This window comes from Biomphalaria glabrata, chromosome 10 (assembly GCF_947242115.1).
Source record: "Biomphalaria glabrata chromosome 10, xgBioGlab47.1, whole genome shotgun sequence".
NCBI classification, from domain to species: domain Eukaryota; kingdom Metazoa; phylum Mollusca; class Gastropoda; family Planorbidae; genus Biomphalaria; species Biomphalaria glabrata.
In genome coordinates, this window is record NC_074720.1 from 36,820,585 (window position 1) to 36,837,834 (window position 17,250).

The 17,250-nt window shown below is 35.7% G+C and overlaps 2 protein-coding genes across 2 annotated transcripts in view; both read right to left on the reverse strand.

The window, feature by feature from the left end:
* Positions 1 to 816: 816 nt before the first annotated feature.
* LOC106058771 (U-scoloptoxin(05)-Er3a-like) lies at positions 817 to 5,636 on the reverse strand. The gene is made up of 3 exons (XM_056044187.1): positions 5,477 to 5,636; positions 2,872 to 3,051; positions 817 to 2,116 (listed from the first exon to the last, which is right to left on the reverse strand). Exons 1-3 carry the CDS (start codon positions 5,523 to 5,525, stop codon positions 1,908 to 1,910), a joined length of 438 nt encoding a protein of 145 aa, XP_055900162.1. The 5' UTR covers positions 5,526 to 5,636; the 3' UTR covers positions 817 to 1,907.
* Positions 5,637 to 8,867: 3,231 nt separating this feature from the next.
* LOC106058768 (uncharacterized) overlaps positions 8,868 to 17,250 on the reverse strand; it is a 32,286-nt gene continuing 23,903 nt past the window's right edge. The window contains exons 2-3 of the mRNA XM_013216265.2: positions 11,740 to 11,892; positions 8,868 to 10,539 (exon numbers count right to left, since the gene is read on the reverse strand). Of these exons, the coding sequence (XP_013071719.2) occupies positions 10,298 to 10,539; positions 11,740 to 11,892 (395 nt within the window). The 3' untranslated portion in view covers positions 8,868 to 10,297. The remainder of the gene's footprint in view (positions 10,540 to 11,739; positions 11,893 to 17,250) is intronic.

Genomic DNA, 17,250 nt, shown 5'->3' on the forward strand with positions numbered 1-17,250 from the left:
TTTTTTAATACATTGATTAAAAAATGTGTCACTAATGCAACAAACTGAAAATGTCAATCAGTAGATGGTCATTTTAGTAGGATATTTATAATTAACAATTATCATCATTTTAAATGCTATGTTTTCCTACAGTTAAAATGTGTTCAGTCTTTAGTGTATGTCTGTATATGTTGTTTTTTTTTCAATCTTTCTAAATTACTACTTTTTTTTTAAAAGGAAACAAAGCATTCATCAAAAAGAAAAATTGTGAGATGGAGGTATAAATTTATTTAAAAAATAGTAAGATTTATGACAGACATGACACCTCACTTATAATGATACAAAATTTTGAAGACAACTCATTATTTACAAATAACAGTAACTCAAAAACATTTCTAGGAAACTATACATGAATAAAATCTTCTTGAGGAATGTACTGTACAGTAGAACAGCTCAATAATGTGAGTCTCAAAGACAATGAACAATTTATTACATAAATGGAATGTATGTATAGATAGCATAATATGATGGCTTGGAATAATATAACTGAAGTCGTGTTCAATGTACTTCTTTATCAGACAAATAAAAGATGCAAAGATGGAATGTTTAGTTCATCACTAAGAAAACATCAGATCAAGTATGGTCTTAACAGATCATTACAACAAAGAAACTAAGTCCAAACTCTACCTAAAATGTGATAGGAACAAGTGTTACATTTGAGGTGAAGATAAAGAAAAATACTCATGCAAGGTTGCAATTAACTGCTGCCAACTACAAATAGAAATTCATGAATGTAAAAGGCACCACATACAGTCTGGTAGCAATAAAATATTTAAAAAAACACAGAAAATATATTGCTATATAGAAATGTACAAGTTTACATGGGAGGAAAAAAGCTATAAATATAGTTGATTTCTAGACAACAAAATATTCTTCAAATAAAAAATGTTGACAAGAATGATATAATTTGTTCTTAGTTCATAGTTTCAGTACTGGATAATCCTATATGGTTGACTGCTAATTTTTTTTAATATTACAGTTTCAAAGTGTATTTTTTTTTAGTAATATAAATATAAGATGCTATAGCCTGTTCACATGTATTTGAAAAAAAAAAAAAAAAAAGCAACCTTTCAAGTAAAACCAACATCTTTTGTTTTTCTTTGACCCCTTGGCATAATGTCAAGTAAAAAACCCAAGTTTTACAGTTAATGTTTCCTTATAAAATCTGATGGGGAGGTCACAGTTCAAATAGTTGGAATATCAAAGGTCCAATATCATATTATCTGATATATTTACAAACATCAATAAGCATAGTTCTTTCTTTGAAAAAAAAAAGCAGCAAAAACTATTTTGATGAAATGTAGAGAAGTTTTTCTACCTGAATCAGACATATAAATGTAGTTTTGATATCACTAGACAGTAAAAATGTACCAAACCAACAAGTCCGCTCAAGAGTAAAAAATAGTCTTGCACAATCAATTTAGTCCAATGTTCAAATATTTCCATTTTTACCAACAGCAGTTTTAAGAAAAAAAAAAGATTCACAAATCAAATCATGTTTCATTATTTGCATAAAAATATACAAAAGAAATGGTGCATTATGTACATGAATATACAAACACAAGAAACAAATGTAATGATTTAAAAAATTGATACAAACAAATGTAATGAACACTCACAAAGACTTGTGCAACTCATCCATCAACTTCATGCCTTTAACCTACATTGACTGACATACATTTAGTATCACCTCTTAAGAGGAAGATTTCTTTCCAAATTAAGTAGTGATACAAAAGTGCCTTTCTTTTGACAATCACCATTTCTTAAATTATAAACAGTGGCACAAATTAAAAAAAAAAAGAAAAGATTGCTCTCAAATTCACAAGCACACACAAATATTCCTTTCAAAGTAACAACACACTTTGTAATTAATGCTGCGCTACATGTAAACTAAGAAATAAAGCCACAGCGATAGAAACAACTAAGGAAACAAGTGATGGAGAGACAAAATGGCTGGAATTGCAGCCATCTGTTGAGCAGTAGCATTTGATGGTGATTCCTCCATTATTCTGCCAACCCCGACACCCGTCTGGCTTGCCTGATTTCGCTTCGCAATAACGAGACACAACCTTAGAAGCTGTTAAAATGAAATATAACTTGTTAAAAATTTTAAAAAATCATGGTGATAAAGTGATATAATTTGATGTTGACAAGATGATAATGATGAATTGTTTTGTTTTAGTTGAGTGCTTCTCATAAAGGCAAAACATGTTTGATTCATATTCCAGCAATCTTTTTACTTTTATCCAAATATCTAAAACAATATTTGAAATATCAGGAATAGTAAATATGGCAATTGGGACAAGGAGTTTTTTTTATTTTACTTGATGAGAAGTGAAAAAAAAAAAAAATAATAAAATTAGGGGCAAAATCTCCCCAGTCTTAGAAAATTTTGTGGTATTTGCAGAAAAAAATAGCATTTTACCTTACAGACTACTTAGTAAGTATAAAGTGGTAAAAATTCGTTAGATCTCCTAAATATAACTGAAACCTGTTACTTTGTAAAAGATGTCACTGTTCTGAAGGCCTATTTGAAAAGCAAATAACTAAAAGCCAGAGACTTAGAATTCCATCCCCAAGTAGCCTATTGGTTGATTACTTGGACAAGTGTTAAAACTATTTGTCATATGAGGAAAATCCTCTTTATGATCAACACAGAAAAGATAGAAATGGAAAGCAGACCAGGGAAAAAAAAAGGAGTCATTAAAGAGGAATCCTCTAGACCCACCACATCCTTACTTCAACTGGTTTACCAAAAAAAAAAAAAATAATAATCTGAGATCGCTCAATTCAGCTAGAAAGTAAATCATCCATTTATCAGCATAACCCTACCTCTCTCCCAGCCTTGAATGTAGCCAGAGTCCCTGATCTTGACTATTGTTGTCATCTTGACACATACGTTGTCGTCCCCACAATCACCATTGTAGGTGTCAAAATCAGCTTGTGAGATCGGATCTTGACATTCCTTGTTGGCTAGCTGTTGACAGCTTGCACAGGAGATAGCTTCACACACTGAAAGTGATCAAATGCATAATAGTTAGTTGTTGTTTTTTTTTTTCAAATTGATTCAGTTGTACCATAGTTCATCTTTCAATTATATTGTCGAAAATCCAGTGAATTTCTGAAGCATTAATATTACTATGAAATTCTGAGACATTTGACTTTATTTAGGAAATCAAGAAAAAATAGGATGGCTGCATGATATATGTTTTGGCTTGTTGTTCAAATGTCAAGAAAAAAAAACTAGAAGAGGTCTTTAAAAGGGATGAATTCATATTAAACTGGAGTAAAATCATTAAGCTTAGAGGCACTCCTGATGATATTCCAGCTAGATTACTCAAAAGATTTAAGCAATGAGCTAGCATCAGTGTTCAAAACTTTTTCAGGTATCACTTAATCAAGGTAGAATACAGAAAGACTGGAAAGAAGATAATGTCACTCCCCTATTAAAAAAAAAAAAAGATAAATGTGATACAGAAAACTACAAACGAGTATCATTCACCAGCACCACATATATAATGCTAAAAAATATAATATATTGTGGCTAAATTAATAACCACTTAGATAATCATAATGTCTTTACTCCATACCAACAGGGTTTTAGGAAATTTCGGTCATGTGAAACTTAATTAATAGGTTTAATGGATGAATCTTTATAAAAGTACTCTTTCTTTCCTAATGCCGTTAGAGCATTAAATGGGTTGCCTGAATCAGCCAGAAAAACCAACAACTTCGCAGAGTTAAGTCTCTATTCAATAAGCATGACTAGATAAACATATATGGATGTAGGCCTTAGTGTAGGGCATAATTATCTTCTCTCGAAGTAATGTGTCTGTAAGATAAGATAAAATTTATAGAGCAGAGGACGAAAAAGTAGAAATAATACATACACACAACACTGAATTATATAAAAAAAATGATTAAAAATAAATATAAACATTATTTAATTAATAGCTTATCCTCCATACTGAACATTTTTGCCTATCTGGGAACTAGGGTTAGTTAGCAAAGACAATATATGAAATCTCATTAATGTTACGTTAGAGCTAGTTTTGCCTTTAATACTAAACTGCTCTTTAAACAATTTGGCACTGCAAAGCAATGTCTTATTACAGAACAAGATCTGAAAGGTTCTTTTATACAGTTCTGAGACACAGAGTCACAAAGACAAATATGAAAAACTCCAGACCTTTGCCAAAAGATGCTTTCTCTGAATATTGGGAACTAGGTGGCCTGAAAAGATATGGAGTCAACTTGTGAGGGAGAACCAAACAAAAACAAATAGCCCCCATGGGAGATATAAGAAGCGAAAGTGGAGCTGGACCGAGACTAATCATGATAGAGGGCAGTTTTTTTTTTATAGTATAGAGCTGTTTAGAGCAATAGCTAGTTGCTATGTCACATGTCTGTACAACATGGTCCAAACTGCCCATAGTGCATTGCCATGTCAGTGTTCAGGACTTCTAAAATGAATGGTCTCGATTGGACACACCCTGAGAAAACCAGCAACCAATGTTGCAAGGCGCAGCAAGGCAGACATTTGATTGAAATCCACAAGGAAAGAGAAAAGTGGGCAGACTCTAGCAAAACTAGAAGAGATTGGTCATCAGCGAAGCTAAGGATACTGAAACGACATCCGGGAGAAGATTAAGAAAGCTGCTCAGAACCAAGTTCGATTGAGAGGTGCAGTTGTGGCCCTATCATCTCTGTTCCCCTGAGGTTTCACAGTAATAAGTCAGTTTTAAAAGCAAATAAAATACTCAAAGATAAAGGAATATATATAGTTCTAACTGTCCATATTGCTAGGACTATGTTAGTGCACAGAAGATGTTGCAAGAATTAGTCAGGAAAATTAATGATTAGGATGCAGAGTCTCTTAGAATTGAAATGTATGACTAGATTAATCATTATAAAATTATTTGAATTATAACATATGGATACTTTGCATGCAGTGATGATGCTAATTGCCCAAATTGTTGTCTTTTCTTAAAAAAATGTCTAGATTAAAAGAGGGAGGGCTAGTACTAGTAGAACATGGAAATAAAAAGACATTTCTGAAGTGTCACTGTCACTCACTGTGCAGTGTGTGACCTATAAACAAATCATTGATATATGTAATCAAAAGTAAGTTTTAAGGGAGACTAATTAAAACCTTTTGAGCAATAGTATTATACATTATAGTCACTATAGATCTACTAGTAGAGACTACTTATTTAGGAATCAATAATTTGAATAATAGATCTAGACTCTAGTAAAGAATTTATATAAATTATATTCTTTAGAAATGAAAGAGGTCATTTCCTGGTTTACACTTATAATTGTGAACTTTATGAAGGCAGGTATTTTGAGTGCAGGTAAACAACAGGTAGACTTAGAAATCAGTCATTGCGACTTCCAAATTAAAACTAAACAATTTGTATTGCTTTCTAATAATTACCTAAAGGCAAAATTGTTGCCGAGACAACAATTAAGATTAAATAATGCATGTCCTTTTTTTCCTCTTATGCGATAAATAGCTCTTATAATAGATCTACAGGTATCTAATCGAAAAGCGGAAGTGTTAGGGCGACGCCGGCGCCATCTCGTGGACAGGTAAATACAAATTTAAGAAAAGATCAAAGCAATTGATAAAAATATAAATTTGTTGGTGAACTTCGTTTTGATTTTGCGGACTTTTTTTTTTTTTTTTTTATGTAAACAGGCTTTTCAATAGTTCTTTTTTTTTTATTTGGTAGGGAAAAGGGGGGGGGGGCTTCTATTTATGTTTGTGGTTAAAACATTTTTTTCAAAGCTTCGAAAATAGTTAAAATAGAGGGGAATGGGAATGATGGTACAGCAATTCGCATGAGTAAGTTACAAATAATAGTAGGCTATAATAATAAGATTAAAAAGAGAGTCTGTGTGACAGGTGGCCCCAGAAAGATCCGTCCAAGGATAAGTAGGCCTAATATTCAAACCACAATTTTACCTTGTTAGAAAATTGCAGATTTAGGCCTACATTGTAACCTAGAGCTCTAGCGACATATGGTGTAGAATGTAGATAAAGCTAAGACCTTTTATAGGCCTACGTAGGGCCTATGTCTTAATGAATACCGAACATTATATAGAAGTTCTGCTTAAATGGTCCTAGATTTCATACAAGAACTGCAATGTAGGCCTCATGGGCGTAGCCAGGGGGGGTTCTTGGGGTTCAACCCCCCCCCCCCGAAATGAAATCCCCCCCCCCTTGGGAGTCGGAATTTAGTGATTGATTTTTTGCTTTGATTTTGTTTATTTTAGGTGAGATTTTAATACTAAACCATCACTTGCCCTAGCACAACCAAAGGGGTTTTGAGTTTAAAACCCCCTACCAGGGGGGTTCGAGTTAAAAAAACCCTACCAGGGGGGTTCGAGTTTAAAAACCCCTACCAGGGGGGTTCGAGTTTAAAACGCCTACCAGAGCGGTTCGAGTTTAAAAACCCCTACTAGGGGTTTTGAGTTTAAAACCTCCTACCAGGGGTTTTGAGTTTTAAACCCCCTACCTGGGGTTTTTGCAGTTAACTCCCCCTCTTCTATAAAACAAAACAAAAAAAATGCAAACGAAAATCCCCTAATTCCAAGAGCACAGTTAAGGAAGATTTTGATTTTAAAACCCCGTCTAAAATTTACGATAAACCCCCTATTTAATATATAAAAAAAAGCTAATTACCCTCAAAATGTTATGAGCGTAGCTAAATGGGTTTTGACTCTGTTTTGAGTTTAAAAATACCTCTTTTTAATAATAAAAAAAAGCAAATTATACACTAAAAATGTTATGAGTGTAGTCTATGGGGTTTTGAGTTTAAACTCCCCTCCAGTGGAGTTTGAAGCTAAAAAGTACCTCTTCAATTTAAATAAAAGAAAATTACTCACTCTAAAATCTATGAGCGTAGTCAAAGGGGTTTTGAATTTAAACCCCCGCCATCTTCAGTGTAAGAAAAAAAGCAAATTACGCACTCAAAATGCTATGAGCGTTGCCGAAAGGGGTTTTGAGTTTAAACCCCTCATTCAGAGGGGTTTGGTGCTAAAAATACATCTTCAATATAAAAAAAAAAAAAGCAAATTACACACTAAAATTATTTGAGCGTAGCCAAGCCAATCGGGGGGTTTTGAGTTTCTTCTACAGATGGCTTTTTTTTTTAAAGTTTAAAACCCCTCCAGATGGTTTTGAGTCTAAGATCCCCCTACAGAGCATTTGAGGTGGAAAACCCCCAACAGAAGATTTTGACGATAAAACTTCTCTTTTCGATATAAAATCTTAAGCAAACTAGTTACTTAATTCCAAGAGCGTATTCAAGAGAGGTTACTTATTTTTACCAGTGGCAGGGCTCCATTAATAAACTGCAGTGAATAGTCATCTACCGAAATCGAAAAACACTAAATATAGCTCAACAAAGATGGCTAAGACAGATTTCAGGAGTCAGTTATAGAGATCGGATCTAAATCAAGGAAATCCTATGCCGAACTGGGAGTCGACCCCTTAGTAAGATTGTGAGAGAACGACGCATGAGGTTTGAGGGACATATTCTCCGACAAAATGAATTACGCATAAGAAGAGTTGCAATGATATCCTAGTTCAACTTGACGCCACTCATTCATGGAGGTCCTCATGGTAGGTGGGAAGAGGCTTCAGACATTACCAGTGACAGATTTTTATGGAAACTGCTTGACGTCAAATGCTCCGAACGGCGTGGGAGGGTCTAAGTCAGTAAGAATAGCACATTAGGTTTTCGAAATAAAACTTTTTAATAGCATTAAAATGGACTGTAGATACCTCAGAATATGCATTTTGTTGGCTTTCAATACCAGAAAGAGTGCTTGGCGGCGGGGCTTCGCCCCGCGCTGTGGAGCTCCTGGCGCTCCCCCAGACCCCCTTGCTAGTAATGGCGGGGAGTCCACAATTTTATGGAAACAGCTTGATGGCAAATGCGCCGAACGACGAGGGAGGGTCTAAGTCAGTAAGAATAACACATTATGTTTTTGAAATAGAACTTTTAATAGCAGGAAAATGCACTGTAGATACCTCAGAATATGCATTTTGTTGGTTTTCAATATCAGAAATAGTGCTTGGCGGCGGGGCTTCGCCCCGCTCTGGTGGAGCTCCTAGCGCTCCCCCAGACCCCTTTGCTAGTAATGTCGGGGAATCTACAATTTTTTTACTAACTCATGGAAGAACCTATTCTAGGGCACAATAAACGTCTTCCGAAAGAATGAAGGGTCAGAATGTAATAAAGATTATGTACACACACACACATTAATACATATAATTTTTTTCCCGGGGGAGGGGGGAACCAACCCCCCCCCCCGAAAAAAAATCCTGGCTACGCCCATGGTAGGCCTATATTAAACATGTGAAAGTGACCGTTCTAGAAGTTGTGCTGCATATACTTTTTTCTAAGCCATTAATGGACCAACAGTTTCATGAAAAATCAATGATACCTTCGCCCCATAATGGGCATAAGCTGGCAAGACTATATTACTAATAACAAGTTCTTGTGGGGGTTGGTGTGGACAGTATGCCTATGTAGAAGCAATACTTAATCCATTCAACAGTTTCGCTAGGTCGGGACACGTCCATTAGAATGCCCTTGTCGGAGATAGACGCAGAAGGCGACAAGAAAACTTGAATAGACCTCAATATTTTTTTCATCTTTTCGTGAATTAAATTTTAATTTGGTTTGTGTAATAAGGGAGAACACGTTTATTAATTTTTATTTGATTTTTTTTTTTTTGGTAATTTGAATACAAAAATAATAGCGATAAAAATATTATGAAAACTAAATTGAAAAGAAAAGATTACCTACCTTGATTGATCGACGTCAAGATAGAGAAATCAGCTTTACATTCCAGACCACTACACCTTTTTTTTTCTGTAGTTTTTCTAGGACTAAAGATGTTCGCACCAACTAGGTCTCAATCCAGACACTAGAAAGTAAAATGTTCTTTTTATCTTCCTTTTTTCTATAATCATACATATTCTCTTTTGTTTACATGCTAAAGAGATTAAAGCATTTTAAAATGAGCCATGTTTTTTTTTGTCTCTTAGGTCCTATTCTCTGTACATCATAATAGATAGATCATTTACATTTTTCAGACGCCTTCATCCAACCAATCATATAATTTCAGAAAAAACACAGAAATACACAGTTTTCTTTGTTCATTTTTACAGGTATAATTGTATGAAATAAAGAAAAAACTTTATCCATTTCTGAAGAAATAATCAACTTCATCATAGGTGTATCCATTGATCCGAATCGCACTGCATCTCGTGGAGAGCTCTGGCCTGCTTCAACGCTTCCTCCATCTGCGATGTCTTGTTTTATTTTATATGTTTCGGATGTTCCTTCAGAGTGGAATATAATCTACTTCTTAGTCCAAACCTCCCGCAGGACGACGGGGGATGACAGCTGGCAGGGTACGAACCATGGACCATCGAGAAGTCCGAACGACAGTCCAGAGCGCATACCGCACGACCAGGCAGCCGAAGTCTAAGTGAATTCTCAGTGAATTTGTAATATCAGATTTCTAATGATAGGCTTGAGAACCGCACTGTCATAAACATACATAAACACAAACCGCACTATCATAAGCATGCATAAACAAAAGTTTTTGAATGAACGTCACTTTACACGTCGTCCATTGTATTGTGCTTAAATAGAATATAAGCACAGCCAGATCACATATGTCTCAGGCAAATATTAATGTCAAGTTTGCTCAATATCATAGACCTTCAGTCAATTATTTGAAGATAAGATTGAATTGAATGAAAACAAGAAGAAATATACATGTTTTAATATCGTCAAGTGTTTCTGACGTTCTGTTAACGTATAAATGAATCGGTCTCATGTGTCTCAAATACAGTTATCTCACTCCTAAGACACTCCCCCCCCCCCTGCAAAATATCACCCAAAATAGCTTTAGAAAGAAAGTTGAAAACAAAAATGACATTTAAGCGAAAAATTTTAGCTAAATTTGTTGAAGTCTGTAAAAAAAAGATATATTTTTTTTTAGTTTAAAGGGAGGTAGCTCGTGCTAACTTCTGTATTATCATTGTTGTTTCCCTTGTTTCCCGCTTCTTTGGTAGCGGTCAACGATTCAATTTAAAATATATACAGATATAATATATTTCCTTAGGACGATGAATCATCTATAAAACATTTTCTTTCAACACGTGAATACTATTGTTGTCAATAACGTAGATTGTATTGTAATGTCTTCTTGTTGTAATGAATCAAAACTACTAGAGTGTATGTAATAAAGACTGCCAATGTCCAAAAGTCAAAGAAGACAAAATTGTCAATAATGCGATCCACGAAACCAAGGTTCTTCCAGTGGCCAATGTGTTAGCCTTTGAGTTACAGTTGTCCGTAAAGCAGAAGCAGCGTTCCGTGTATCCGCCGTTGTTTTGTTGTCTATAGCATCCTGCAGGTTTGATAAAAGTTGAACCAGGTCTCATGCACACACGGGAGACAACCACCGACACTGGAATAGAAATTTTATTTACACAGTTATATACCTTACTTTCATGTGTTTATTAATCAATATATAAATTAATTTTAGTAACGTGTCAACTATGTATACATTACTTAAATAAGTAAGAAAATATATATTTGTACGATTCCTTCTATTAGCTTGTAACGTCATGGATTGAACCTGCATGGAAGATGGAACCTACCTTGGTAGACACGTATCTCAAAAAACGTCTCTAACGATTCTCACACTATGTAACAGTCCTTGCATGTCTTTGGGGCAAAAAAATACTAGCTTATTGGCCACACAGTGAAAACTCTGGATTGACCGATATTTTTTTTTTCAAAGTATAATCATCTTAAAAGGAAATTCCCGCATGTATTCATTAAAAATTAAAATAAATAATAGACGCTGGGGAACATTTTCTGCACCGTCTTATCTAGACTTCATTAGCTGGACAGCTAGAATCAATTTGCGACAATAGACATAATGTTTTAGTTGGCGTTTTCTTTACTGTGGTCAGCAGGTCATCATGGGGCCCAATAGCCATTGTGATCCTGTTTCGAATCTCCTCATTTGTTTTGCGTTTTTTGTAGGGGATACCTAGTATCTTTCTATAGCATATCAATTATTGTTGAAGCTCTTGTCTTGTCGTCGCACTGCTGATTTTCGGTCAACCATTAGTGAAGTTACCCCCCCCCCCCCCGCATTTGTTGAGAACTGAGAACGAATAGTCGCTGAAGAAGTTGTTTCTGTACCCTTCGTGAAACCATTCCCGCAACTCACCCACTCCCTTCTTTACAACGATATCCCGCGTTTTTTATTAAAAAAAAATAATTTTGTCACATGATGGACAGCGTAAATCCATACATCGAAATGCTCATGTTATTTTTATTTTAAAGAGTTTGTCACCTTTCTGTTTAAAAAAAAAGACGCAAACTAAAACTTTATGGCCCAACCAGGAAAAAGAAGAGGAGACAGACAGAGAAAGCGATAGGAACACAATATTTAAAGAATGTACTAGTCAATCTTTGTAAAGAGATTCTATTCAAGGCCAATGACACAAAGGAATGGAAGAAGACGATGGATAGATCACGTGTTGTGCCCCAACAGTTCAACATACTAAAGGCTAGGCAAAGAGGAAGGTAAACTTTCTGACATGGTCAGAGGGCAGCAATTATTGCATGTTTATCTCCCTTGCCAACAACGTACGTTTCTCCCAGCCGTCCATGTACCCAGAATCTCTCAGCTTGACTTTGGTCAAGGTCTTCAAGCATCCGATGCAGCCAGTCATGTTCTTTGGGGACACACAGGTATTGGGAACACCTCCAAATCTGTTATTACACTGGAAACAGTTCAGCGCACCTGAAACATAAACAAACAAAAACTGAAATAAAATTCCAGGCATTTAACTGTAGCTTATTGCTGCACAAAACTAAAGACAGTTTTTAACATCTCTTTTTTTTTTTTTTTCACAAAGTAAGACAAACATTTTTTTATTACAAAGCTTATATCAACTTATTTTGTCTGTCTGATTGTCTGTCTATCAGTCTGGTATAATGTTTGTACACGTCATTTCTCCCTCACCCATTCTTGGATCAAGCTGAAAATGTGCACAATTATTCATTGACATAGACAAGACATGAATCAATAAAACAAAAAATAAAAAAGACAGAATTAGTCAATAAATTACTGATAATTAATTATTTTATTTGATAACAACAAGCGAAACTAATCCTTTAGTATTCATAGATACGGCTAAAAATGTAAGGTTTCATCCCCTTAGATAATTGACCACGCTATTTCTCCGACACAAATTGTCGTTGAAACTTGAAATGATTATTTATTGCCTAAGAAAACATGAATCAATTTTTTAAAAATTAACTAATTAGTCAATTTAGAATTGGTAATTAATAATTTGTTTGATTCCGAATTAGGGGAAATAACTTCTACGTTTTTTTTTTGAGGGATTTAGTTGTAAGTGCGGAGGTCTTTCCATTAGATAAGCTTTGTTTTTAAAAATGCACTTCTATATATATATTTTTTTTTTGTTGCTTCGTACAGTATCAGACAACCAGTAAGAGCCATCTTTAACTAATGTATTTGATAGAGATAGGAACACATCAGAAGGAGGGAAAAGATTTAAAACGCTTCAACCTCTGTGTTATGGAGTGTGTTTGTATGTCTCTGTGGTGACGGTGTTAAGAGGTTAGCTATGCAGCAGGGTCGGACTGGCTATATAGGCAAATGGGTAAATGCCCGGTGGGCTGGTACCGAATGGGCCGGTCTGGTCGCGACTAAAGAAAAAAAATTTCAATGCAGACAACTTAAAAAGGTTCAAACTCATTAGGCTGCTATTGTATTGTTTATATTTTTCAGACTACATACATGTATAAATAGAATACAGTATGTAATCATACGAATGCATACATTCAGTTTTTGATGCGTTATCAAACTTTATATATTTTGTAGAGAATTAGGCTTACACCTATAAAATGACACATGGGCGTAGTCGGGAGGGGAGGGGTTCAAACCATCACTTGCCTCAGACCTCATTGTCTGAAAGGGAAACTTTACTTACTGCCCCAATGCAGCTAACTTAAGCAAACTACAGTCACCAAATTTCATGAGCGAAGCCAAAAGGGGTTTTGTGGTTTCCCTTCCCCTTCCAATACAAAAACTAAAGCATTTTACCATTGTCTACCAGTTGCTAAACTCCACTGAATAGCAGATTTGGTTTTTTTTTTTTTTTTTTAGCGGAAGAGTAGCGGGCTAATTGCACTCTAGATACCTCAGAATATGCATTTTTAAAGCTTAAAATAACTGAAATAATGACCCCCGGACCCCACTGGTGGAGCTCACAGCGCTCACCCGGACTCCCTAGCTGCCCTTTGGCGGTCTGTACTGTCTTTTCACTAATTTTAGGAAGAAAGTATTCTAGGGTAGAAATAACGTTTGAAAGAATGACAGATCAGAATGTAATGAAGATCAATTACATATACACATCTTAGTGTGAATGTGAAATGGTGCGATTGCGTGTTGAAAGGGGAGAAGAACCAAAAATGGAGGAATATGAACAAGAAAGTGTTTTGAGTGTTAATAAAGATTAAAGTATTTATAAACTGTGATTGTCGTTTTTATGTCTAAAGAGTCTCATCCAATATGAAGACGTAACAAGTATCATGGGCGTAGCCAGGGGGGGGGGGCTTCTTGGGGTTCAAACCCCCACCGAAATGAAATCCCCCCTTGGGGGGGGGTCGAATTTAGTGACTGATTTTTTGCTTTGATTTTGTTTATTTTAGGTGAGATTTTAATACTAAACCATCACTTGCCCTAGCACAACCAAAGGGGTTTTGAGTTTAAAACCCCCTACCAGGGGGGTTCTAGTTTTAAAACCCCTACCAGGGGGGTTCGAGTTTTTGAAAACCCCTACCAGGGGGGTTCGAGTTTAAAACCCCTACCAGAGCGTTTCGAGTTTAAAAACCCCTACTAGGGGTTTTGAGTTTAAAAACCCCTACCAGGGGTTTTGAGTTTTAAACCCCCTACCTGGAGTTTTTGCAGTTAACTCCCCCTCTTCTATAAAACAAAACAAAAAAAAAATGCAAACGAAAATCCCCTAATTCCTAGAGAACAATTAAGGAAGATTTTGATTTTAAAACCCCGTCTAAAATTTACGATAAACCCCCTCTTTAATATAAAAAAAAAGCTAATTACGCACTCAAAATGTTATGAGCGTAGCTAAATGGGTTTTGACTCAGTTTTGAAAAATTAAAAAAATTGTAAAACTGTAAACTGTAAAAAATACCTCTTTTTAATAATAAAAAAAAACAACAAATTATACACTAAAAATGTTATGAGTGTAGTCTATGGGGTTTTGAGTTTAAATTCCCCTCCAGTGGAGTTTGAAGCTAAAAAGTACCTCTTCAATATAAATAAAAAAAAATTACCCACATTAAAATCTATGAGCGTAGTCAAAGGGGTTTTGAGTTTAAACCCCCCGCCATCTTCAGTGTAAGAAAAAAAGCAAATTACGCACTCAAAATGCTATGAGCGTTGCCGAAAGGGGTTTTGAGTTTAAAACCCAATTCAGAGGGGTTTGGTGCTAAAAATACATCTTCAATATAAAATAAAAAGCAAATTACACACTAAAATTATTTGAGCGTAGCCAAGCCTATCGGGGGTTTTGAGTTTCTTCTACAGATGGCTTTTTTTTTAAAGTTTAAAACCCCTCCAGATGGTTTTAAGTCTAAGATCTTCCTACAGAGCATTTTGAGGTGGAAAACCCCCAACAGAAGATTTTGACGATAAAACTTCTCTTTTCGATATAAAATCTAAAGCAAACTACAGTCACTTAATTCCAAGAGCGTATTCAAGAAAGGTTACACATTTTTACCAGTGGCAGGGCTTCATTAATAAACTGCAGTGAATAGTCATCTCCCGAAATCGAAAAACACTAAATATAGCTCAACAAAGATGGCTAAGACAGATTTCAGGAGTCAGTTATAGAGATCGGATCTAAATCAAGGAAATCCTATGCCGAACTGGGGGTCGACCCCTTAGTAAGATTGTGAGAGAACGACGCATGAGGTTTGCGGGACATGTTCTCCGACAAAATGAATTACACATAAGAAGAGTTGCAATGATATCCTAGTACAACTTGACGCCACTCATTCATGGAGGTCCTCATGGTAGGTGGAAAGAGGCTTCAGACATTACCAGTGAAAGATTTTTATGGAAACTGCTTGACGTCAAATGCTCCGAACGGCGTGGGAGGGTCTAAGTCAGTAAGAATAGCACATTAGGTTTTTGAAATAAAACTTTTTAATAGCATTAAAATGGACTGTAGATACCTCAGAAGATGCATTTTGTTGGCTTTCAATACCAGAAATAGTGCTTGGCGGCGGGGCTTCGCCCCGCGCTGGGGAGCTCGTGGTGCTCCCCCAGAACCCCTTGCTAGTATTGGCGGGAAGTCTACAATTTTATGGAAACAGCTTGATGGCAAATGCGCCGAACGACGAGGGAGGGTCTAAGTCAGTAAGAATAGCACATTAGGTTTTTAAAATAGAACTTTTTAATAGCAGGAAAATGCACTGTAGATACCTCAGAATATGCATTTTGTTGGTTTTCAATATCAGAAATAGTGCTTGGCGGGGGGGCTTCGCCCCGCGCTGGGGGAGCTCCTAGCGCTTCACCCCCCCCCCCCCCCGAAAAAAAATCCTGGCTACGCCCATGACAAGTATATATATATATAAATTGCGGAGTAAAAATCCCCCCACCGAAAATATATGACATGCCATTTGTGGGCCGGTTTATATGGTAATGTCCGGGCCGATTAAGATACGCTGTCTGCCCCTGCTATGCAGTGTGAATGACGCAAGGTAAGCAGCATCGTCGTCAGCGTTCTTTTGTGGGACAGACGACTCCAGAACGCCAGACTGAAAAGACGCGTTTTTTGTAGTTAGATTTTGTTCAGAATACCATTTTATATTACTATTATTAAAGTCTACTACATTTATTTCAATATATCTCAACTTGTATGTGTCTATATTGTAATAAAAGTTCTATTTAGTTTTGTTCACAAAGAAGTTCAAGTTATTTAAATTTGTAAAAGTTAAAATATATAATACGCCTAGCGGCCTACAGAGGTTTAGTTGTCTACCAGAAGTTGACTGCTACAAGTCAACCACTGTAATTAACACTCTAGTGATCTTAAATTCCCAACAAGTGGCTGTGCTTGTGTAGCAAGGATGTTTTTTTTTTGGTCATATGAGAAGTTGCGAGGAAAAAAAGATTGTCTCCTGAGACTTGAAATTCAGTTATTTGATGCTTAAAAAATTTAGATGCATTAAATAGCTTATATTTAGTCCTTACATATCTGGAAAAAAATGAATCACCACATATCACATGCTATATATCACATACATCATATCAAGTATCACATATCCTATATCACATACCACATATCAAATACCACATATCACATCTCCTATCTCCTATATCACATACCACATATCCTATATCACATACCACGTATCAAATACCACATATCACATATCCTACATCACATACTACATATCCTATATCACATACAAGGTATCAAATATCACATATCCTATATCATACAATTTATCATATATCGGTATCAGTAAATAAAAAAGCTAAAATTTTAAAATTAAAATATACTATCATTAAGAATTCATTTATATCGCTATTTGTGCTAGACAATGAGGTTGTTTGGACATATGTTCGAGTTTCAATTCATCATCCTGCCATATTCTAATTACAAGTTCATGGTTAGGATTAGGTTATATTTATCTCTTACCTCATTATCATCACGTGACTACATCTTCGTACCCATTCGTCCCGCCCCATCCCCCTTTTTTTTTAGAACTCTCTTTTTACTATGGAATTGTGTGCCTTAAGGTTGGGCATCTGTAATCACCAGGTGCTATTGCACTTTCGCCATCCTTTTTTTTTTATGAGAAAAGAGTCCTTGTAATCACAACAAATTTCCGTAAGGATCAATTAAGCAGTCTTAGTCTTTTACTACTGTTGTGTATGGCATCTGCAATCCGGGACCCTTCCTTTATGCTCGCTCTCCATGTGGAACTATCCAGTGCCACTTTTTCCCAGTTGCCAGAGTCGATTTTAAAGAGCTTCATGTTGCGTTTGCATACATCCGTATACCGTAAAAGTGGACGACCAGAGGCTCTCCTGCCTTCT